Source organism: Chrysoperla carnea, chromosome 4 (genome assembly GCF_905475395.1).
Source record: "Chrysoperla carnea chromosome 4, inChrCarn1.1, whole genome shotgun sequence".
NCBI classification, from domain to species: Eukaryota; Metazoa; Arthropoda; class Insecta; order Neuroptera; family Chrysopidae; genus Chrysoperla; species Chrysoperla carnea.
In genome coordinates, this window is record NC_058340.1 from 55049628 (window position 1) to 55075581 (window position 25954).

Below are 25954 nucleotides of genomic sequence, written 5' to 3' on the forward strand. Positions count from 1 at the left end.
TAGCTATGTTCTAGTGATTGATTTTAAATAGTTATGGGGAAATTTTTTATATGAGCAATCGCACACAATATATTATAGGCTAATCCGGCACCCCTTGTAATCCGACTATTGTTTTTGTAATGAAGTATGATTTGTACTCCAAAGTATAACATATAGAATCTTATCATTGGATTTGTGATTTATCGGTAAAAAATTTCGGACTATAGGGGATCTTAGGCAGTAGAATTCTATAATCCGACACAAGACTCCAAAAAGTTTGCCGGATTACCGGGAGTCCACTGTATTGTTCTAACGTTATACGACAACCTTATATGATACACGAAAAAGATATCCGAAGTTTATATTGTGAGATGTCGGTTCTTCGATCGTTGAGGCTTCTTCAATCAAAGGCAGTTTGGAACGTGTAGTGGATATTTCTCTCGAATTAAATTTTCGATACATGTAGGTTTATTATGTGATCTACTAATTATCTGACGGAAGAGCTTCATTTCATCACATGGCTTATAATTAGACAAAGAGTTTAATTGATTTAAGAGCTAGAACATAGCCAATACGAATTTGTCGCACAAATGGAAAACAAAAATTTGAGTATTATGTACAATCATATAAAATTTGAAAAGAAAAAAAAATTAAATAAATAAATATTAAACGTTAAAATTAATCGAATTTAAATATAAAAACTTTTGTAAACTTGGCTTTAAATATCTGTTATTGTGCAAGGCAAGAATGTGCAAAAAAATAAAGTTTGTCTCTTAACAATTTGTACTCGAAATACACACACGATTAGAAAACGTTTTGTACAAAAAACATATTGCAACTATGTATTTAAAAAAAAAAAAAAAAAAAGAATTAAAAAATAGTTAAATCGTTTAACCGTATTCAGATTGTACGGTTAAACTAAATACTCCAGGAGTATTTATTGATGTGCTGTGATACCATACACGAGTATCTAATAAAATTGCATCACCTGCTTCCACATAAAACTTTATATGATTACAAACATTTTCACATTCTGGTGTTGGTATTAAATTCCATGTTTTATTTCCACTTATTTGTGCTTGCCACATTAAACGTGGTATATAATCTAACTGTAAACAGAATTAGCAATTATTAATTTTAAAAAAATTAAAGAATAGGTTAATCATGACAATGAAATACTATCAAATTTTTGGTACAAATGTTAGATATAAACACAGATTATAGTTTTTAATTTAAAACAGATCCGCAACTCCCTGTAAAATTTTTACTATTTCCGTTCTCTGAAGGTGCCTTTCTCCAGGTGGCTCTACACGTTATATTCGTGTAGGATCATCTATTATTTTTGATAATAATTTATCCATTTCAATGGTTGTTGGGGAAACAATATTTTATATATTTTTAAAGAAATAAACAATACGTCTTTAAAAATTCGTTTGCATGTCATTAAAATTCGTTGTGTGCATTCTCAATTGATTGTCTTTATTAACATTTTGTGGATTATTTGAATAGTGGCATTATTACCACTATTAGACAAATAAATACAAAGAAATTTTTAGAAAAAATGATAAACTGAATAGAAATATTTCGAATAGTACCTAATTCCCGCCATTTAAAAAAAAAAAATAGTTTATTGTAAGTGCCTTTCTCCAAAGGGCTTTTTGGATAACATTTCATGTACAGTAGAGTTGCCTATCTATTTATGTAATAAATTATAATCTGTGGATATAAAGAAATAAACACCTGAACGAACATCGAACACGTGACCTCTTGCATTTAAGTACTCTACTAACTATTTTTGATGTGACAGTTATACGGATAGACAACCAAAATTTGACTAATTAAGTAATTTTAGGAAGACCTATACCAAAATTTTGTTCTTTCAGTTTACATCTACGCATAGACATCTACCACGAGTATGACAGAGTACATGCGTTAAGCAATGCATCTAGGTAAGAGGTATTATAGATGTTATATGAAATTGCAAAAGTATGTCTTACAACTCCAAGCGTCTTGCAACTAACTCAACGCGTATCGAAGCTTCAACGCATGTCTAGGTAACTCGTGGTAGGCCTATGCGTAGATGTAAACTGAACACTAAGTATACATGGTATAAAAAAACAGCTAGTAAGATTTATATTTTTTAGTTTCATTTTTAGTGCCGGGTCACCGATTGCGTTAAATAAAACATGAAAAGAAAGAAACGAGCCCGGTTTTGTTTACATAGCGACTTCAACAGTCGGGGTACATTAAAATCTACATCGCTCCCATTCCAATAATGAGCCCTGATTGTTGAAGTCGCTATGTAAAGCTATGTAAACAAAACTGGACTTGTTTTTTCTTTTCAAATTTTATTTAACGCAGTCGTGTTTTTGAATTTTTTAAGGGTTGTAATATGTGAAACACATGATTTGAAATTTTATATCAAATTTATATAAATGTTAAAGGGAATCAAAATAAATATACTCACATGCATTGTAGCTCCATCGTTATATCCAAAAAATATATATTCCCGATTTGAAATTTCGGCATCATCTGGTAAAAAATGTGGTCTTGGATAATATTTACGCATTTCATTTAAAACTTCTGGATGACAGTTTCCCCTGTGTAAATAAGAAAAAAGTTATTTAGCCATTTCAAACAGTTTAAATTAGTAGATTTTAAACCATTTAATATACACGTTTGGTAACGGTTAGATTTGTTAATTATAAAAAATAATTTAGGTCCTTTTGAATTTATTTAATCTAATTTCTAATTACACAGGTCTGCAAAAAAAAATTTTTTTGTCAGCTGCATGAGATATTTTTACTAAATTGTATGTTTTAGAATGCGCTGATTTCAGAAGTGATGGCCATTTTTTTTCTATCACATAAGGTTTTTTTGCAAATTCAAAAACAAAAAATTGGTAAAAGCATTTGTTTATTAAAAATTATACAGTAGTCTGCAAGCATAATGACCTCCCATTTGTCTTGGTACCGTCTCTCGATATCGCGGACATTCTGGTGAAACCGCTCCCCCTGTTTTTCACTGTAAGATCCCAGGTTTTCAGGAAAAAAGTCTATGTGGGAGTATAAAAAATGGACCTTCAGATTTATCTTGCAGCCTTGAGCTTCGTATGCTGCTAGTTGAACAATGGTTTTGTACTCAGGATCCTTAGTATTACCAAAATACTTTCGCACTACATTCTTGAACGATACCCAAGCTTCTTTTCCCTTCTCATCCATACTTTCCACAAAGAGGGTGTCGGTTAAAAGCCTTCTTATGTCGGGGCTAGTGAAAACTCCCTCTTTCACTTTTGTTTCTGACAGCTTTGGGAATTTTGTACATGGATATTTAAAAAAGTCTCCACCCTCTTGCAGTGATTTTACAAATTGTTTCATCAACCCCAATTTGATATGGAGAGGTGACAACAAAACTTTTTCTGGCGGCACCAAAGTAGTGTTGATAACATTTTCTTCTCCAGGTATTAAAGTTTCTCGGGTGGCCAATCACTTTTAGTCCAATGCTGTTCTCTGGATCTACTATCCCATAAGCATAAGCAGCAAGGGTATTTAGTATAGCCTGCCTGCTGACCCAAAACAAAAGCATCGTGAGTATTTTGAAGTCCCAACAAACCATCCATTAATGGTCCTGATATTTGATTCTTTCCAAGATAATGACCAAATTATTACAGTTAATTTTCTTCCATATGCACAGAATACCCCATTGAAAGCGAAGCTAATTTATTTTCATTGTGCAATAATACTACTTTAAGACTAGTTTAATATAATATTACTATAAAATACTATATAATACTACTTAAAGACTAGTTTATGTTGTTATTAATATCTATAAAAACCTATGTGATAGAATGTTTTGAATAGTTTTCCTGTTTTTAGGAGGTCAAAATCTATAAGAAAATGTAAAAAAATCCTATGCAGTTTTTTAGTCGCAGACCTATGTTATGAGACTATTTGTTGCAAGTGGACATTTACTAGATACTTCTTTCTAATTTATTATATAATTCTACTTACAATCCAATATACCATGATTTTTCACCCGGTAAATTTTTGGCACGAGCTTCACTCATTTGAAAAACATCTCGAATCGTAACAAAATCTGATTGAAAATGTAAAAACTGGCAACCATCATCCACACTCTCATATGCACCCTCAATATTTTCATATAAATTCTTAAAAAATTCATATGTAAATACAGTCATTGCTGGCCAATGTTGTACAGCATTTTTAATAATAATTGGTCGTGATGAATAAGCATATGGTGCAAATTCTTCACGTGTTAAATTTGGTAAAATTAAAGCTTTTGTGATATTTATACAGAAATCACAATTTGATACAGGCCTTGTTGCTTCCCATATTAAATAATTATTTGGAATAAAACATCGTGTACCCAGTGCGTATTTCACCATAAAATCAATTACATGCATTTGTGTAAATTGTGTAATTAAAACGCCAAGTATAACTGTAATTAATATAATTACAAATGATGTTGAAATTCTTTGTTGTTTTTGTTGAAGACGTTTTTGTAATTGTAAACATTGTCTTTCTAATATATCTACACTTAAACCTTCATTAATTAATTGTTTATTTAAAGTTTTAAATGAATTATATATTTTTAAATGTTTTATATTAATAAATTTCAACTTGTAATCATTTTCCATTTTTTATCGTTTGCCAAATCACACATAACGTGTGGGTTGACAGATGTCAACTGACAATTTATATTTATAAGGGCTGTGTACCAAATATGTCTATCACAGATGCAAATATCAGGGGTGACCAAACATTTATACGCATTGACGTCCAATTTGAGCGTTCGTCCAATAAGAACGCACTTAATACCCTATTTAGATGTGAGTATTTTAATCGTGTAAAAACCTTTTTTGACGATAGAAAAATATTTAGATTAAATAATAGGTACTAGTCGTTTACCCGTGAGGGCGCAACTTAGGATAAAACTTTAGTGTCCATTTTCTTCAAATTATCCAGTCAAATTATACTTTGAAGTTTACAAAAATTCCCATAGAGCTAAAAATACTATTATAAATGAATTGTGAAAAGTCCCCATCAATCCCCTTGTGCAAAAAATTTTATTGAGGGGAGAAGTTTGCAAAAATAGATTTTTTGCGTTTTTCAGCAAAACGGTGAGTTTACTAGCAAAAATTGTAGATCATTTAATTTGCTACAAAATTTGTCTCTACACCTTTTTTCATAATTGCTGCCATTTTCGTGATATCGCGGTTCAAAGAATTGAAAAAATTATTTTATTCATAATATGCACGTTTATATACATTTTTGAACCGTTATACGAGTAAAAATATGAGTCCCTATATCTTATACATACAAATTTTAAAATTTTTAGACTATGAATCAACGTCAAGAACTCCGTCCCTATTTTTATTTAGTAGCATGGCCTAAGTAACATCTGTCTTCCATTCAATTGTCAGCGTGGTGATAGTCGTAAGTATTGAAAGAGGTGGTGCATTTTCGAAGTACCTGAAAGACCAGACATCTGTAAAAATTCATGGGCAGTGTCGAAAAAATTATACTCGAAAGAGTAGCATTGATACTGTGAAAAGACAGCGCCAAGAAGAAGCTGGTTCATCAAAAATAAGTCCTCATATTTTTACTCGTATAACGGTTTAAAAATGTATTACGAAGAAAATAATTTGTTCAATTCTTTGAACCGCTATATCACGAAAATGGCAATACTTATGAAAAAAGGTGTAGAGACACTTTTGGTAGAGAATCAGATTATCTATATTTATCTATATTTTGTCTGAACTATTTTTGCTGTGAAACTCATCGTTTTGCTGAAAAACGCGAAAAGCCTATTTTTGCAAACTTCCCCCCTCAATAAAATTTTTTGCACAAGGGGGATTGATGGGGACTTTTCACAATTCATTTATAATAGTATTCTGAACATTCATACCAATTTTTAGCACTATAGGAATTTTTGTAACCTTACTTATATTTTATGGGCTTATTTGACTGGATAAGAGGTGATCGATGTTAGTTTTCAACGGGAATGTATTCTCTCCAAATATGACTCCAAAAACTTCATTCCAAGGAGCAAATCACACAGGAGTATCTACATTCGACTGATAATTTTCTTAAAAAAAAAACAAACACAAATTACATATATTTTAAATTATTTACTTATAATTTTTTATTTTTATATTTTACAAATTTTGTTATTTTATTTACATTTTGAAAAATAAATTTTTTTTTATATTTTGATAACAATTTTTGTTTCTATAATGTTTCTTGTCTGTGAATTTGTTTATGTTTAACTAAGCAATGTTTCTGAGTAAATTTTTTATCACAAACATCACATGAAAATGGTTTTTCTCCAAAATGATTTCGTTTATGTTGAGTTAGATTACTCTGCTGATTAAATGTTTTATTACAAATTTCACAAATAAATGGTTTTTCTCCAGTGTGAATTCGCATATGTCGAGTTAAATCACTGCGTGAATTATATCTTTTATCACAAACTTCACAAGAAAATGGTTTTTCTCCAGTATGAATTCGTTTATGTCCAATTAAGTGATGTTTTTGTTTAAATGTTTTATCACAAATTTCACAAGAAAAAGGTTTTTCTCCAATGTGAATTTTTTTATGTTTAGTTAAATAGTTTCGAAAAGTGAATGTTTTATCACAAACTTCACATGAAAAAGGCCTTTCTCCTGTATGTGCTTGTTTATGTCGAATTAAACTGCCTTTCCAAGTAAATGTTTTATCACAATCGGCACATGAATACACTTTATCTTCATTATGAGATTGTTGATGGTCTAAATCATTTGTATTTATTATTTCGTCCTTAATTATTAATTCAGTATTTAATAGTTGTCCAGGTTCTAGCTCCACGTCACTTTCTTCTAGTGTATTTAATTGTTCAGGTTCCTCTATATCACTTTCTTCTAGTATTTCTTCCTTAATTAGTACAAGTTCCATTGCATTACTTTGTTCCATGGTTTCACCTTTAATTATTGGCTGCGTATTTAATTCCTGTTCAAGTTTAATATGTTCATCATTGATAAATATCCGAGTATTTCCACAATGGGATGAATTATTAGCCATATTCTTTTTGTTTTGTTCACTATTTAAAAATTATTTGAAACACTTTCTTGACATAAATGCTTTATGATCAATAATGTACGTTTTAATTATGACGCCATATTTATTTGTATTTTTAAGGCGAGTTCACACTATTCAGATTCCTGTACGCGCAATGGGAATTTTTATTGTCAAGTTGACGGTATGTCGCCAGTTTGAAGATATTTATCAACAGTATCAATAGGTGCACGCGAAAAATCCGTGCGAGATGACTAGGCCGAGAATACCAATCAAAGATATCCTCCTATCTGAAGTTTTATATCGTAACTCCAATCAAGGAGGAAATACAAACCCTAAAAATGAAAATAATTACGGGACTCCTTTCATGTCATGGACACATAAGTAACAACCTATGCGTCACTTTGCTCCAAATTTCGATTCACCATTCACCTACCTTCAATGGCAGTTGAGATGTATATCGAAGTGGCAAATGGATTCCGGAGGTATTGTTAGGAGGAAAAGTTTAGAAGCGAGTTCACAAAATTCCTCACATTTAAGTGATTTGGGTAAGTTTGAGAGTAAATTTTATTGTTCAAGACAATCTGAAAATTTTTAAAGCCACTAATTTGTTGAGCCATAATTCCTTCGTTACTTACTCAAAAGGAGTGGCTGACTTGCTACAGTATCTCTCAAAGCTGAAACTCTTGCCGTGAAAATTAGTATTTAATTTGTACTTCTCTTCAATTGAACTTTTTGTTGTTGCATTAATGCAATCAAATTGTAAGAAACACCAACAATATTGTTGCTTGCCGGCGCCATATTGATAGTTTGTGGGTTTCAGCACCAGGTGACAGGAAAGTGGGCCTAAATTTAAATGAATAGGCTAGACAAGTAATTAAATATTAACGTCTCAAGTCATTTGTCTAAATATGTAGGTAAAGCTGTTAATTAAACAGCTAATTAAGCTAGTTGGATGCGACATATAGGTAGGTATATGTGGGTATAGAAAGAATATACTTATAGCAGTTTAGCTAAAGAGGTGGGACTAATATCTATACAACCTGTATACTAATAAATTAGTTAAATAAAAAAACTTAATTGCTACATTTGAAAACAATTTATTTATTACTTTATAATAATGGTAATATAGATGTAAAATATTTATGTATTTTTAATAACATCAAATAATATAATTAATACTTTACAAATGGAATTAATTAGGAATATATATAACATTATTAACAAACAAAAAATTAACTTTGGAAAAAATAGGAATAATACTAGGTATTATTACTTAATCATAAAAATGTTTATTATGACTTGTTATTAACAATTTATTGTTAATTAATTATATAAACAGTTTATTAATTATAATTTATACAATGTGTTCCTAAAAATATTATAAAAAAAAAAAGAATTATATTTTATCAAATAAAGTTAGCCGGTAAGTGTTTTAAGAAATTGTTTCAAATTTATTAAATAACATAAAATATATTTATTGAAAGAGATGTCTTTAATTATTAAAACTGTGCAAGAAAAGTGAATAGATGCGATTAAATCAAAGGTTAAGGAGATTCATAAAAAAACAATCGATTAATGACTACTTACTGAATCCAAATGGCTAATCAGAAATTCGACCATACTTAATAATAAAGCCGATAGTGTTTCATGGGATATGGCAAAATGTTGTTGTTCTGTAGAAACTTTATTTCTGTTTAGCAAACGAATCCTTTAATATTTTCTTATAAGTGAAAGCCCAATTCTCGTTTTCAATAAGTCTGTTTTACAATCAATATTTTATCGTTTTTATGATGGAGACCCTATCAATAGATCATTTCTTAGGACCGCTACGTAAAAGGCAACCAATTCGGTATGTAACTACTGATTTGAGACCGTACAATGGGTAACCATGCCTGATCATTTTTCTCCGTACACTTGTTGAAGTGTATGTCCATATAATCCTAGTTCATCGTTTGTGAAAAAATGCTCATGACTCTCCGTTGGTATAGGTCAATAAAACACCTACTGATTGCTCAATATTCCAGCCACTGCGGACTGACTCTTTAGTGCACATGGGGCGTTAAAATTCAAATACACTTACCAACAATAATAAATAAAGAAAACATTAAAAACAAATGAAAAAGGCAAGCTTGTCCACTAGTTTAAAATTTTAAAATGTTTTTTTTGAAAATAGAATCAAGTAGAAAAAGAAGAGTTTTCACATCAGTGTTGTTATAACTTTTTTTAAAGCATTGAATTTAAATACCAAATAGAAATCCTTTATTTAATAAGTTGGAATAATAATATTTATATGACATAATAAAAAATAAGATTAACAAATAAAGCATTTTTGACTCCTAGCTAAATATTTGTATAATATATTATCTTTTTATAGAAGTGCCATTATGTAATTTAGAAAACGGGAAATTTCATTCATTATTGTTCCTTTTTGGTTGCATTCTGATAACTAGGTGGATTCTCCTGTGAAAAAACAAAATTCAATATTAAATTATTTTTTATAAACCTTCAAAAAATTACTCTTTTGGCCAAAAGGCATATCCAATATTCCCCAAAAATAGGGTACGTTTTTTATGCCGATTGAATGGAGTAAAAAAAGAAAAAAGGTTTTAGGTTAAAGTTTATTCAATCCTTGTGCATAAAATCGTCGAATTTGAGCTTTTAAAACACAAAATAGACAATAAATTATTAAAATAAACCATAAAATTGCCAATAAAATTATGAACTAAATATACATACATAATAAGCTGGAGGTGGAACATAAGCCATTTGAGGTCGGTTGGGATCGTAATAAGCACTTTGGGCGGCTTCAGCTGCTTTTGCATCTATATCAAATAAATAAAAACGAAATTCATTTACATTTTTGGATTGATTTTGGAATCAACTTTTTGGAATGAGAAAATGATACGATACAAGTAATCAATTTTTAGTTCATTTTAACTTAAAAAAAAAAAAAAATCAAAAATTTTGAATCTAATTCCACTCAATTTTACAAACTAAACAATTTAGGATTTGTGAAAATCTACTCCCTGTATATCTTCACAATCTATGACTTGAGCTAGGCATTAAAAATAAAATTTCAAATACTATTCAAGGTTATTAAACAGTGCCGGATTAAACCAGCGCGGGGCCTGTAGCAAAAAAGGACTGAAGTTGTTTTTAGTCTTCGTAAATCTACGTGCCCTTTGACCAAAAATTTGTCTATACTTCGCTCCAATTTTGTTCCATTTTCCCAATTTTTCTGTTTTGAATTCTCCGAATAAACAAATAAAATTCAAATTAAAAGAAGAAAAGTGAAAATAATCTGACGAGGATCTATAGCCAGGATATATATAATTAATTTTTTTCCAAGTGTATTTTCGCTATTTTCTTTAAATTATTATATCCATACCTTGTGGTGCTGGAGTGGGTTGGGCAAATCCAACAGCACCAGTTTGTGGAGCATTTGCGTAACCATTATTATATCCTCCAATTCCTGGATATGGTGGTGGTGAATTTGTCATAAAAACTGAATTCTGTGGAGGAGCATTTGGGAATGCTTGTGTTGGTGGTACCCAACCATAGTAGCCAGTTGGTGGTGGGGCATAGGCAGGTGGTGGAGCTTGATACCATGGTCCTTGTGGTGGCATGTATGGTGGTGGTGCATCATTTGTTCCGTTGCGTTGAGCTAAAATTATAAAAGTTTTATTAAGACTTATTATCCAGGATATTTAACCTAAGTCAATGAAATTTTGGTAAAATTCATAAATGATTTATATTTCAGGGATAGGACTCCAACAACTATATTTTAAAATTGCAACAGAAAATACACCGTAGAATATCATAGACTAATTGCTGCTTTATTCGTTAGGACAAAGCCGAATTAAGCGAGATGTAAGGCCAGTGTAGATTTTGGAAAATTATTTTATTAAGGGTAGAAATTTGGTAATCATGGTCGGGAAAAGGGGGTGCTCTTTTTTAGGGTTATCCGGAAAATTTAATTGCGCTACGATTGTAAAATTAATGGAATATCAGTCTAGGATAAGGTTTCTGTTCGAGAATTCTTAGAACGCCTCGAGATTTTTTTTCCGTGCGCTCTAAAAAAAAAATAATTTCAGATATTTAAGTCTATAGGACAACAAACGCCTACTCTTGAAAAAATTACAAAGCTGTAATGACTATTGAGCCAACATCGACTTATAATGAACGCTTTCTCGAAATCTTTAAACGAAGTGGATTATTTTGGAGTTTTTCTATAAAATTAGCAGTATAATTTTATTCAAAAATATTAATTTAATTATAAAACATTAAGACTTACCCATGTGTGCTGCTTTTAGCATAGCCTGTCCAAAATCAATAGCACCACCAGATTTAAACATCAACTTAAATTTCGATTCTCCAATCCAATTGCCATTTGGTTGAGCACGAACTTTACCTTTAATGTAATTTGCACCAAATACTGGTTGTTCTAATTCCACCTGTGTATAAATTCAGAATAAATTAATTATTTAACAATAATGACACTCATCTATTAATTAAGCATCTGAATTTATTCATATTTTAAAGGAAATACTTTTTTTAAATGCAATTTGCATCAAAAAGTTTTTTTTTCCAAAAATATTTAAAATTTTTATGTATTCATGGTCATACATTCAAAAATTTGAATTTATTTACTAAATTATGTCCATTGATTTTTAGTGAATTGCATATTTGTAACACTATAGATTCGTTGTTAACTTATAAGAAATATTCTCGGAAAATTTGAAGTCATTAGGAATTTAGGAGCAAAACTTTCCGAGTAATAGACAATCGAGTCTCCGGGTGCTTTTTGCACACTTCGTTTACATACTAAATACTAGTTTCTGATCGAAGGATTTTTTTTAAATATAACTTATTTTTTAATTAACAAAAAGAGCAATTTTTGTCAAAAATCAAAGTTTAAATCAGAGGTTTTTTATTGCATCTTCACAAAAAGTTAAAAAATGAGTATTTTGATAATTTCTTCGTTCAAATTCAAGATAAACTTATGTACTAAAGAAATCCTTTTGGTTTTTTAATTTCAGATGAAGCTCTCATGACTTATCATGACTACCGCATGGGAATTGTTTTTATGTGAATCGCTTCTCACCACTAACACTTGCTGCGGTATCTCAGATTCATGACACACCCCCCCCCCCCCTTAATATCTATTTTTTTGATCAGGCTTTTGTCAAATGTTTTTTCCAATGAGTTAATGTTCACTAATGATCGAAGCGGAAACCACAAGAGCATACGAGTTGGTTGTCCCTTATCAGTAACTAATTTGAAGATAGATGGTCAAGAATCAGAGATTAATCTGGAGCGGGTGTTGTAAGAACTAAAACAAAGAAAACGATTTCGTTGGTTTGTATACGAGGTTTTTGTTTTTTAATTTTAAATATGTTGCTCAGTTCGAAATACAGATTAGGCACCGGTTACTAAAAATTTTTCTCAGACATGGAGTGTTTTTCCACAAAATGATTGCTTGTATAATTTTGAATGTATGTATTTCGTAATAACTAGAGTTAGTTTTTTGATAAGTTTTGATAATTATGTTTTATTTGATTGAAACAAAAGATATCAGGTAAACGCAAAATGTATATTATAAATCGTGCGAATATTCACATCGAACAATTCGTACATAAATTTAAATATTATTAATAAATTAATTAATTATTTTAATAAATTGAATCTGTTATATACATTGTAGGGATTTAGGAAAGTCGACTAGTCATTGTCTACTTTCCTAAATTTTCGTTTATTGATAAATTCCATGTGGAGTAGCAAAGGTGTTATGAAAAACTCTTTCATGGAACTTACTTCCATTATAATGGGATACTATTTGCTCAGTGGTTTAAGAGGAAGCAACAATTTGAATTGATTAATGTTCATGTTAAAAAACGAAATAACTAATTTTACTTTTTAACAGATAAAATTGCAGAAAAAAGAACACTGCACTTATATTTTGAATGCTCAAAATATAATTAAAAAAAATAGAGATAGTTTTTAGCGCCGAATGTGAAATTTTATGTAATCATAATAGGCGTTAAATTACGCAGAGGTCTAATTGTATATTTCGTAACTAGTAAGAAATAGACGAATATTCATATCGCAAGTTTATTCTTTATAAAATAACAAACAAATTATATTCGTAACATTTTTCCGTAAACTTAATAAAGGACCCCGCAAGATTATATAAGAAAATTGCTTTCTGTGAAACTTTTTCTAATCCACCCTAAAATGTTCTTTGGATCATTCTGACCAAAAGCTATCCCGACCACACAAATTTTTAACGCGTAGTTTTCGAGCTAAGGTGATCAAAGCTACGATTATACCATAGTTTTAGTATATGACTAGGAAAATTTCTTTTTGTGAAACTTTTTCAAACCGCCCCAAAAATGTGCGTTTTATAGGCCAAAACCGGTAACTGACCGATGAATGAATTGAGAGTGCGTTTTGTTTTGCGTGACTGAACCATAGAATAATATAATGAACTGAACAAGGACTGTGAAAAATCATCTGTGGCCAGTAATTAATTTTAAACACATAATTATGTCGATATTTCAGTTTAATTTTGTGTTTAGAAAAATAAATATTGAGATTTTCGATACATAAATTTGTACCTTTGGTGTGACGAGTAATGGCGAACGGAATAAATTGTGATTAAAGAATTTATAAAACAACAAAGCGCATCAATATTCAAAAGCTCTGGATGATTTGTAACGATGCTTTTAGCTAAATAATAAATTCCGTTTGAAACAAAATTTCATAGAAATATTAACAAAGGAAAATAAAACTCACCTAATTTAGATTTTATAATCCGAAACACTCTCAGTTTCAAATATAAACAAACTTAACTTTTCAAAAATAATGAATTTATTAAACACATTAAAATTTTATTAAAAATTACTTAAAAACTTTGCGAATAAATCCTTGAAAAGGTAATTGTAAAAAATAATTTAGTTCAAGAACTAAAATTAATATTATAATTATTTTGAGTGTATTCAAATTTTAAACAAAAATTCGCTATTTCCAATTATTCACTGTTGGGTTGTAAATTTTAACTAGCTCGTTATTGGTGTTAATATTTGTATACATGTAAATAATAAAGAAGGTAGTATTATTCTTGTATAGACTGTAGGTACCCGCATTAATAAACTAATAATCACATACGTTTTAATACTGATCTCATACACTAATGAATAGGTAAAGATTGGTAAAAGTAATATAAAGTTGAGTAATATTTGATCATATATTAAACATTTATATAGATACTGTGTACCAAATAAGTTTTATTTTTTGTTAATAAGTATCTATTGTTTTAAGGCTGTTGTCTCGCTACGGGCATAGTGTCCGAAATCTCTGAATCCATAATATCTCCGATGATTTCTTACTTATATCTTAGTAGATGTACACTTGTTCGCCTGTGTAGATCTACTTACATTACAATTGATGTACAGTAGTTCATCTGAGTACATCAACATAAATAAGCGAAAGCGTAACAGATATCCTCCATCAAACACGTTACATTTTCTGTTGCCAAGGTTGACTTTCTCTATGAGAGTGAAGGATAAGTACATTGGAGACTTTCTTCCCTTGCGCATTCCCTCTACAGTGAAGAGTAGCAAAGGAAAGGGTTCAAGTTCAAACTTGAAGAGTTCTTTCAGATATTCAAATTTTTGGGTAATACAGACACGCTAGACGTGAGTAAGAGAATCGATAGTGAATTTTTAAACGCATTATCCTTCAGTTTCCGTTTCAATTCTTTAAAATTAAAAAATTACTCGCATTTTATATTATCGGTAGTCGAAAGGGGGCTTATAGCTAAAAATTGAATTTTCGCACTTTTTATGGCCAGATTTGATTTCCAAAGCTGGTGATTGCAACCAGAAACCACAATTACGACAATGTTTCATCATAATTCAGGTATAACGGAAGAAATAAGGTGAAATTCTTCATATTTTGGAATTTTTTAGCGAATTTTGAAAATTAACCTTTTTTTTTGAAGCGCTATATCTCGGTAATGAATGGAGATACACACATGTTTGAATTGTTAATATTATAGAAAATTTAATGTTCTACAAAAAAGTTAAAAAATGCTTTTTCCGTGGGACATAAGGAAAAACCCGGAGGAAGGTCAAAAATTTTGCAGTTTACCCCCTCCTCCATCTTTTAGCACAGGGTCCTCGAGGTCGAAAACTTGAGAAAATATTAATCATCTCTGAAAAACATCCCAAAGTCTCATTAACTTTCGATTTATTTCCACCTGAAATTACCTGTCGGTTGGCCTAGTGTAAGTAGAAGCAGGATATATGTCCGTATGGTGATTTGAGTTGGATAGAGAGAGTAAATACATTCTTATACAGTTAAATGTCATATAGGCTGTATAACCATAACCACAGTTTCAATTGAATTATATGGTACACTTTGTAATTTATATATGTATGAGAAATATGTATAACCAGTTTGTTAAAAAAATATATACACAAAACAAAAATATTTTAAAAAAAGAAATAGAGTCAAGGCCATTTATTGCACTGAAGCATTTGTTTTAGCTATGAGTGAATTAAGGTTTAAAGTCCATGTTTAGTCAGTCATCTTAAGCACGTCAAGTAGCTAATAATTATTTTTTATCAATACAGGTGGTATTCAATTAACCCTATCAATTTCATTTGAGTCAAAAAACTTTATTTACTTTTTCTTGACTCACATCACATCTATATAATATAGGAGGCAGGATGTTTGGTAAATGATTGCTTAGTACATAGAAAAGTAGTTTGATAAATACGTTTATTTGAATGTATTGAAAAAGTCCTCTAGATTTGAAATACATTTATCGAGCTTTATTGAGGGAAATAGTGATGACATATTTTAAAACAATTTTTTAGTCTAGGTTAAGGACATTCAAATAAAAATTCCCATCAAGTTCTGTGAGCTTTCAAAAAACATGGAAATTCGTTTGGAAGGATTCAAACGTAAAAGATTTGTTAAAGAACAGTTAAAACGGGTTATAACCTCATAAAAATCACTGGACCCCTGTGTAGATAAGTTAATTCTAAAATTCATTTAAATCGAAGAAAATTTGGCCAAGATATCCAAAAAATTGGTTTTTTATACTTTATGACGACATTAAGATAAAAAAAAATTTATTTTGCTCTATCAGACCCAAATTTTATCCTAATTTAATAAACCAAGAATATAATCCCACTAATTATCGATCATACTTTTCAAATTTTTGGTCAAATTTAACGTAACTGCAATATTTTTCAAAATTTAACTAACATGGTTTCCAGATTTGTATCAAAGTCTGGTATCAGCGATTTACTAACACAAAAAATGGAAAATAGGACCCAAAATTAGTATATTTAAAAAAAAATTTCATGCAAATCGAAGAAAATTTGGCCAAAATATCCAAAAAATTGATTTTTTATACTCTATGACGTCATTAAAATAAAAAAATTTAATCCCACCAATATGTATGTAATCCCACCAATTTTCGATCATACTTTTCAAATTTTTGGTCAAATTTAACGTAACTGCAATATTTTTCAAAATTTAACTACCATGGTTTCCACATTTGGCCCGAGGAGTGGTATAAGAGATTTACTAGTACAAAAATTAGAAAATACGACCCATGATAAATGAATAGATAATAGTAATATGTTTCGGAAAAGTAACTCTTCCCATTCATAGGCTAGAGCTTCAAATTCTATGATTATTGTAACGTTACCCTTCTAGTTTTCAGATGAGCAAAATCGTCAATAAATTGTTCAAAGTCTACATCTTTGATCATATCACATTCTATGGACATTAGAGATAAACTGGTCAATCTTTCTCCAAGCATTATTTTACATATGTCTATTACTTAAATACTGGACCATAATTACCGATGTAATAGATCCAGAATTGTAAGACAAAGAAATTTTATCTATAATGATTAGAATAAGTTATGGAACATAATAACTAGATTTGTATCAAATCAATTTATCATACAGATACTAATTAACTAAAATAAGTATTATTTAGTTCAGTCGGCAGGTAGTTTCTGATGATTTCTGAAACAGATCGGAAGATAAAAAAACTTTTCTGTTAGGGATGGTTAATTAACATTTTCGGTTATTTCCCTTTTGTTCTTAAGGCTCAGGTGCCCAACAATGTTTTGTAAGGGCATTTGCTATCGAATTGATTGATCCTACAAAGCAGACTAGCAAAATCATTGAGGCGTTTGTTGTAAATAAAAAAATTCGAAAATGATTGCTGATTTGGGTAAAAAACTACCCTAAGCTCCTAAGATTCATGAATGCATAGTGTTAATCTTGCGTCCACGACAAACATGATTCGATTCGTAAGTTAAAAAACTCGATTGCTGGTTAAATGTTGAATTAGGGTACGATAAAAATCCTCAATGGCATACGCGATTTGATGGATACAAATGGAACAAATTCTGTTAATAGATGTCGGTCTAATAGAATAAAAGCAGTAGAAAACTATTAAATATGAGAAACTTTCGTATTCTCGCCTATTGCTTATCTAAAGAAGTTATATTAAGATTGGCCGGAATGTTTTGGATCTTCGAAAAACTACCAGAATGTTCTAGGCCAATTTTTAAGTTATCAAAATGCTATAAAATTGTCTCAAACATTCTAAAAACGTTCCAACCTTCTCAAAATTTTGTTTTCAATGTCTCAGTAGGATCAGATAAGTACTTGTTAAAGAAATTAGTTGTGATTAGAGTTTATGTTTTAAAAATTATTATTTATGATACCTATATATTATCGCGCAATGCAGTTTCATAGAATAACTGCGATAAAAATTTTTATCATAACAAAAAGTGTTTTCTTATCAACAAAATTAAATTTGTCACAATATTAATCTAAGAACAAATAAATAATACTTACATCACTTAATGTAATAAAAGGAAAACTAAAACTTTGCATAACATCTCGTGGTTCCTTGTTATTGAAAATCATTCGATGCGTTGTTAAATATAATCGTCCATGTTTCGTACCCTTGAATTCTGGACCCGATTGTCCCGCAAATTCCATCGTAACATTATCACAAAATAATAAAATACTGCAAAAAAATAATTAATAAATACAGTAAATCAGTGTTAATTTTGTTTTAGTAATGTATTGCTAATGATATTCACACGTCAATATTGGGGAGTATACTTGTCAAGGAAAATAAATTTTAATAAAAAAATTTAAATAATTATTTTTATACATACCATTCACCAGAGTGAATTAATACACCACCGTTAGCGTGAGCTGTGTTTAACGACATTTTTGCGATTAATTTTTTCAAAACAATACAACTGACAGATAATTCTAGATTGCACAATAATTTCTTTACTTTATTATTCAGTTATCAAACAACACATGATTATAGAAATGTGTCATTCGTTTAGTGCCGATATTATAATACACAAACTTATCTATTTCTTGACACTCTGACATCTATTATCTAAATAATAAAGTTTATGATGACGTATGTCGGAGATATATTCAAGTAAAAAAAATTGCAATTTAGTGAGTGTTCTTTTTCACTTATTATGTTCAATTTGTATTAATTACGTCCAATATTTTAATCAATTTTAATACATGAATCATTTAATAGGAAATAAAATTACTTTATTTTCCAGTCTATGATTTTTATTATTGATTTGAAAAATCGTCTGTTATGTTGTATTCATGAAAGCGCAACCACTTTTTTACGACTCGGAATAGACTTAAAAGCGTGCAATAATGGGCATTCGTGCTAGGTCAACGATTATATATTAATTTTTTAGACCTTAATTGGCAATGAATAATAAAACAGCACATTTGAATGTGCTATTCACAGTAAATAAGTAAAACGAGCAAAAGATTGCCATACGCTAATTAAGCGTTTATATAATAATAAGATAATTTGAACGTAATTTTAGCTTTCGTTTTTATATACAACCTAGCATTAGAAAAATATTAGCATAAAGATTGAAACTTGTATACGGCAAAAAGATTGGCATAAAGGTAGCAACTTGTAGGTGAAAAAAAGACTGAAATAAAATCCTGTAGGGAAACTTGACAATTTTCGGCATTTTAGATGTTTTTATACCAATCAAAATATGAAAGTGTCTGTGGATGGTCAAATCAAATTACAGTCCAACTGAAATTCTATTAAGTTCCCTTTGAGGCAGAGGTAGAATTATATGACTAATCTGGCCATCCTCGAAAAAAACTTCAGGATGAAGACTTGTCCTGTTTTGTTCCTAGAGTCAACAGTAGACTATTTATAATTGAATTAAAAATACTCTTTCATGGAAAATGTTTAATGTAGTATTTAGGAAAACCCCTTGAAAAGGGGTTGAAGTCCAGATAGGCGCCATAATTTCAGCCATGGGCCCTTTTAGCTCGGCATGGAGTTTCACATTCTTGTTATATGGGTTCGTGGCTGCAATGCTGTTATAGGATTTTCGCAGAATAATTATATTGCTTTATGTATAGGCAATAAGTACTTGCGATATGTCACTACTATAGTATAGACAATACATTTGGCAATAATGATCGTGAAAAAACTGTCAGCAAACAGTGTTGTTTATATTGCTTTTATAAAATTTCACTAATACCAGAATAAATATTGTTCCTGTCTTGCTTACACTGAAATTTTTCAAGTACAAATTCAATGTACAACCATTAGGGATTATGCGGTCAACATATTGCTCTTGAGACATCACGAGTGAGTGATCTTTTCGGAAAAACCATTGTAAAAAGTTATTTATCTCTTCTTCTTCAGCGATTCTTAAACTGGAAAATTATTACTAATCATTGCCTGGCTATCACGAGATTTTCGATATCTTTCCTCGAAAATGACGACCTTTGTTAGGCCTAAAAGTGATCTGTCTTGTAATATGCGTTGCATTTATTGTTCTTTTTTATGTAAGCAACCTTTTCAGAATGGAAACGTGCCAAAAATTTGAGGAAATGTTTCACCAACGGCTAGTCTTTTCCCATAATGCTAGCTTTGAACTTAATCAATCTCAATTTAAATATCGATTTGGAAATAAAAAATCTTCAAAAAACATTATATTCCAAATGATAGCGATTTTAGGAATGCTGTGAATTTTTCTATTTTTTTTTTATGTTTTGTTGTAAAAGCTAACTTTACGGTTTTTTCTGGCTAGCAACGACTTTAACAAAAGGTGAAGATATCATAGGTTCATTAAAATCTAGTGTTATGCTGCTCTAGTAAATATATTGACAAGTACCGGTAAGATTTAAAAAAAAATTAACAAATATGGAAAAAAGCTCATATGCATCAAGCGCATGCGATCAAAAAAATCGATGCTGCAAGTTCTATGAACTTGCGCATTCGTGAATAAGATTATAAATATATTTACGCAATATGTTCGTATTAAATTACGATTAAAATAAAAATAAAGTTAACTAATTATTTAAAATATTCAATAATTCTTCGTAGAAAAATGTAAATTAAAATTGATACTACTAAAAAAAAGTTATTAAATACTAAATCATCTTTTTGTATATTTTTTTTTTTTGATAATTGTTTTGAAATACATATTTATGTACATATGATTATTATCTAACAATGTCAGAAATATCTGTTGACGACAGTATTTGGGGAGGCGCTGATCCTGACGGATATACAATGTTTGAGGATACATCACGTAAAAAGTCTGATAATGATAGAAGTCAGAGTTCATTTAAATACTCAAATGGTTTTAGCCATATTTTACCGCCAACCGATCGATATAACATGATTTATATGGCGTTATTTTTGGCAGGTGTTGGATTTTTGCTTCCATATAACAGGTTTTAATTTAACTTTATAATCTGTTTGTTTAATTTAGGATACAGGTCACTTTTATTGGCTTCACCAAAGTTTTCTTACGTATTTTTATATGCTGCTGTCAATTGTCTTCTTTATGCCAAAAAATTATTGTCAACAAATAAGAAAATTTAACTTTTTTTTTGAACAAAAAAGCTTTTGGTTATTGTTAATCCATTTTCGAATTATAACCAATTTGATTTTTGAAGAAATATAAATATTCTTTGAACATTCTGTAACAAAATTCTGAATAGCATTTAGAGATGATTTCTTTGTAACAGCTTGTTTCATTTCCATAAAAAAGTATTTTTACTTTAAATCTTCTTTAATCTGACCTTTATCTACTACGAAAAGTGACTTTGGCGCCTAGATTAAATCTTTTTGTTTAAATAAATGAACCTTTTTTAATACAATTTTTTTAATATTTTAGTTTTATTATGGCTGTTGATTATTTTAAAGTTCGTTATCCAAATTCTAGAATTGTTTTTGATATGTCTACAGTTTATATTTTTACAGCATTTTTTGCTGTTTTAATAAACAATGTTCTTGTTGAAGCATTAACATTAAATACAAGAATTAAAGCTGGTAATTTTCTATTGCATATAGGCAATTTTATTTACATATATGTATTCTATATAACATATGTTAAATATCATATACGTTTTTAAGGATATATTATTTCGGTGACAACATTATTATTTGTGGCAATATGTGAAGTTTGGTGGGAAACATTTGGATTATCTTTATCTGTTTCGTATTGTATAAATCTAATAGCGGTTGCGATTGTTGCATTTGGATGCACAGTTCAACAATCAAGTTTTTATGGCTATACAAGTATGTTACCAAGTAGATATACTCAAGCAGTTATGGCAGGAGAAAGTAAGTTTAAATAAATGAAAATTTATGGAAAAGTTTATTAAAAAAAATTGTGTTCAAGGTGCCGCTGGTTTTTGGGTTTCAATTAATCGTATTACAACTAAATGGATGTTACCGGGTGAAACATCAAATACAGTTTTATTTTTCTTTGCATCAAGTATTTTGGTTGGAATTTGTTTTATAATAAATATGATTATTCGAGAAACAGATTTTGTTAAATATTATATTCGATTATGCCAAGAATCTAGAACGAAAATTACATTAGAACCTACTGAAGATTCTGGACTAGTAAGTAGATTTTTGATTAAGTTTTCTTTGAATATGGAATTTTTTGCATTTCACAAGCTTTTATTTCTGGCAATATTCAAAAGTCGTTTTTTTATTTCTGATACTCTTTTAATTGATTTTTCGACAACTTCTAAGTTTTCGATTGATACATAAAATGAAAAAATTAAAAAAGAATTAGAAAAAGGCTTTTAAAATAGGAATTATGGTGGAAGGAACATGAAAAATATAATATAATATACAACAGAATTATAGTGGAAGCGTTACAATAGTATATCGATTATGTACAAATAAATTTTTTAAATATACTTTGCAAAGTTTGCGCCGTTTTAATCCTTTAATTGTAAGGGTTACATTTAGGTGATACGACAAATTACACTTCATTATGACATCGATTTCTTGATTGTGATCAAATGAAGGTATTGTTATGTCCTGTATCTTGCTATTGCCAAATTGCTACCCTATTATTATAAAGTGAATTACAGAAATTGCTTTATTTCATCATTATTATTGCTTTTTTTATTTTTGGCTAAAAATTTCGGCAGATTGTGTTTGTGTGCATTTATTCCAGATGGATCAACTCGAAACTGGAGATGAAGTAAAAACTCAATATGGATTCTTAAAATTACAAACAAGTCCGCCACCTACGGATACAGGCGCGGGAAGTAATGACGTGCAAACTAAATACAGTGCATTTAGTTTTGCAAATCCGGTTTATGAGCCAACAACTACAAAACGAAATAGTGAGGCTGGTAAATTTGTTAACGATGTAGATGGACGAGTTCGACCAGATGAACTTTCTGGAGATGATGATGGTCTAGGTGGTACCAAATATAGAGTTGAAGACATTGTGATCCGTATGCGACCAAGTGTTTCAGGTCCAGTTTATCCTGGCGGTGGAAGTCGATTATGGAACAGCATTAAAAGTATTTACCATTACATTTCTATTTAAAAAAATTTTTTCTGATGGAGATTTCTATAGGGCCTGAAAAAGTTTTCAGGCCCTATAGACCTGATTTTGAGGAATTTACAATATGTCATTCTACGGACTGTTATATGTAATTGTTAAAATTACTTTTACAGGAGGCTGGTGGGCACGTTTGGAAGTGTCTCGATTAATATGGGAAGATATGTTAGCTATTGGACTTGCATATTTCGTTACATTATGCTTGTATCCTGGAATTATTTCAGAAATAAACAGTTGTCGATATGGTTCATGGTTACCTGTAATTTTAATGGCTCTATTTAACAGCTTTGATCTTTTGGGAAAGGTAAATATTATATACACGTAGCCATTACCGTCACCTTACTTATGTATGCCATCCTGGGTTCGAATCCAGTGTTTGGATGTTTAGTTAGACATATTCCTTTTCAAATAGTCCTTTATAAATTGGAAACTAAGTAAAATGTAAATCGTAATTTCACTAACAATATTCTATCGTTTAGATTTGCAGTGGAAGACCAATTCGTTGGGGTCGAATGTTACTACCATTTAATGGTTTAAGAATAATAGCCGTAATTTTATCATTATTGGTTATGGTAAATGCAGGACCTGGTGGTGAATTAGAATATTGCGCTATGGTATTATCAATATTTTTGGGAATTACCAACGGAGTTTTTGGTAGTGTACCTATGATAATTGCACCAGGAAAAGTACCCGAACAACATCGAGAAATAAGTGGTAATCTCTTTCGTTGATAGTTTTCTATGATAGTGGTAAACTCCTTTTTTCTGTGATTTATAACGAAATTTACAACCTATTAAAAAAAATTAGCCTTCTCCCAAAATTTTCTGAATTGATTATCAAAATCCGGTATATTTACCAATTGATTCTCAAAGTCTGGAAGATTTACCCCACTAAAATTTTAAAAAGTACATTCGAATTTTGGTTCCATAGCTGCGATTGTAGTATGTGCGCTTATACATTAAGGAAATTATTTAATTTTCGAACGAAATTGTCATTGAATATTCGAAGGACTCATTTATATTAATTATCATAAGTTGTAGAAAATACACGGCTTATTTTGTTTATATATGTTCAAAAACTTCGGTTTTTTTGTTGAAAAGAGCTAACTGTTTTATTTTCGGTTAATTTTTAGGGAACATAATGACATTATCATATAATATGGGCTTAACAGCTGGTTCAATAGCTGCATACTTCTTAAATGGAATTATAAAATTCGGCGATGCAAATTTATGTCCAAAAAATAATAGTAATTATTTACCATTACCAACAACAATGTCAACAATATCACAAAATCTAGCAACAACAATTGCAACAACACAATTGTACAATAATACAACTGTAACAAATATAATTAGTAATGTAACAAACAACATATCATCACCAACTGTTTTATCGACATTATCAACATTAGCGGTTGCTGTAACAACTACATTGATTAATACGACATCTACAGCACGAAGTCAAACAACATTGTTTACACCAACAATGCCCCTAGCTGTTTTAAATATTAGTTCTTCGTTTATTAGTGATACATCAACAAATTTTATTAATGATGATTAAACTTACTTTTATTTTACCTGATTTTTTTGTTTCAATTATGTTACTTCAATGAAGGGTCAAAGAAAGTCAAGTACCTCCAATTTCGCGTTCAAAATGGATTATGCTACAAAGCTTCCTTTCAGACCTATCAGGCTTATTGAATCCTGATGAAAGGGTGATTTTTTGGATGAATTAAAATTAATTAATTTTCCCATCAGCGAAAATTTCACTGATTTGTAAAGATTCAAATGGAAATTTGTAAATAATAAAAAAAACATGTCGAGAGATGATTGAATTCAGAAAAAGTTGACCGACTAAATGAATTTTTTACATTGTGCCATTACAAAACATCTTAAAATTATAGTATCTAGCCTAAACTTTACCTATATTACATCGTCTTATACACAAAATACATCGAAATATTATAAAAATTTTTGTACATTGTTAATATGAATAGAAAAATCTTACTAAAAAAAAACCATTGAAATCATAGCTTAAATCTAATTGGGTGGGTAAGCCACCCCTAAAAACTAAACCTTAAGTAAATCTATAAATATAAAATGTTTTGTCCTGAATGACAGATTGATTGACTTACTGACTGACGGATCAACGCACACCCTAAGCCGCTGATCGTACAGACCTAAAACTTGAAGGGTGTATTCTTTGTATGACGTAAGCATCTGATAAGAAAGCTAGTAATTATTTTTCGAATGCTACCCTCAAGCGAATGAAATAGGAGATGAAACTTAGTATGAAAATTATTGAGTGCAATACTTAGCAGATTTTAAAAATTCTTTCACGTATAGAATGCTATATTCCGTTCCGCAACAAAAATTAAAAAAAAAAAAAAAACCATTAAATGGCGAACAAAAGGGAAACTGAGTAAAAGTAAATGAAAGTAAAGGAAGAGAAGGCTATAATGCGGTAGTCTTTGTTTTTAAAGTTGAAATTGAATTGTTTAACTTGAAGGCTGTAGTGTTTACTCTTAAAGATATAGCCGAATTAAACTGGACAGTTTTAAAATCATTAAAAAAAAAAAATGTTTTTGGTTTTTTACGTCACTGTAATTCAGTCTCATGATCTCCAATCTAAATATGGTTTTTTTTTTCTCTACAAATTCGATCTCTGAAATAAATTAGTCCATTTCGCTTGTAAAATAGAAAAACCGAAAAAACTAATTTATTGACGAAAATCAGCTAAAATTCTAGATGATATAGGTCGGTCAATTTTTGATTAAATACGATTATCCGAGTATTATTCGACTTGAATTTATACCGGAAATCTCTAGTCTAGTAGGGTAAATTTTTATATGCTTAAATGGTGGGTTCACACGATACGGACTTGTGTTTGCACAGACAGGAAGTCTGAGTAAAAATGTTCATGTAATGGTGGGTCCACATGATACCAACTTCAC

At 29.9% G+C, this 25954-nt stretch overlaps 3 protein-coding genes across 3 annotated transcripts; 1 reads left to right on the plus strand and 2 right to left on the minus strand.

Moving 5' to 3' along the window:
* Positions 1 to 700: 700 nt before the first annotated feature.
* Positions 701 to 7058, minus strand: LOC123298801. The gene is made up of 5 exons (XM_044880898.1): positions 6642 to 7058; positions 5472 to 5487; positions 3990 to 4542; positions 2447 to 2579; positions 701 to 1088 (listed from the first exon to the last, which is right to left on the minus strand). The coding sequence occupies exons 1-5, from the start codon at positions 7056 to 7058 to the stop codon at positions 870 to 872; spliced, it is 1338 nt and encodes a 445-aa protein (XP_044736833.1). The 3' UTR covers positions 701 to 869.
* Positions 7059 to 8836: 1778 nt separating this feature from the next.
* On the minus strand, positions 8837 to 18440 carry LOC123297766 (WW domain-binding protein 2). Its single transcript, XM_044879537.1, has 6 exons — positions 18277 to 18440; positions 17948 to 18122; positions 11350 to 11509; positions 10444 to 10719; positions 9792 to 9877; positions 8837 to 9515 (listed from the first exon to the last, which is right to left on the minus strand). The coding sequence occupies exons 1-6, from the start codon at positions 18330 to 18332 to the stop codon at positions 9471 to 9473; spliced, it is 798 nt and encodes a 265-aa protein (XP_044735472.1). The 5' UTR covers positions 18333 to 18440; the 3' UTR covers positions 8837 to 9470.
* Positions 18441 to 20582: 2142 nt separating this feature from the next.
* On the plus strand, positions 20583 to 25568 carry LOC123297934 (equilibrative nucleoside transporter 4). The gene is made up of 8 exons (XM_044879771.1): positions 20583 to 20857; positions 21304 to 21458; positions 21543 to 21752; positions 21811 to 22037; positions 22606 to 22960; positions 23118 to 23305; positions 23481 to 23715; positions 24134 to 25568. Exons 1-8 carry the CDS (start codon positions 20634 to 20636, stop codon positions 24559 to 24561), a joined length of 2022 nt encoding a protein of 673 aa, XP_044735706.1. The 5' UTR covers positions 20583 to 20633; the 3' UTR covers positions 24562 to 25568.
* The last annotated feature ends 386 nt before the right edge of the window (positions 25569 to 25954 follow it).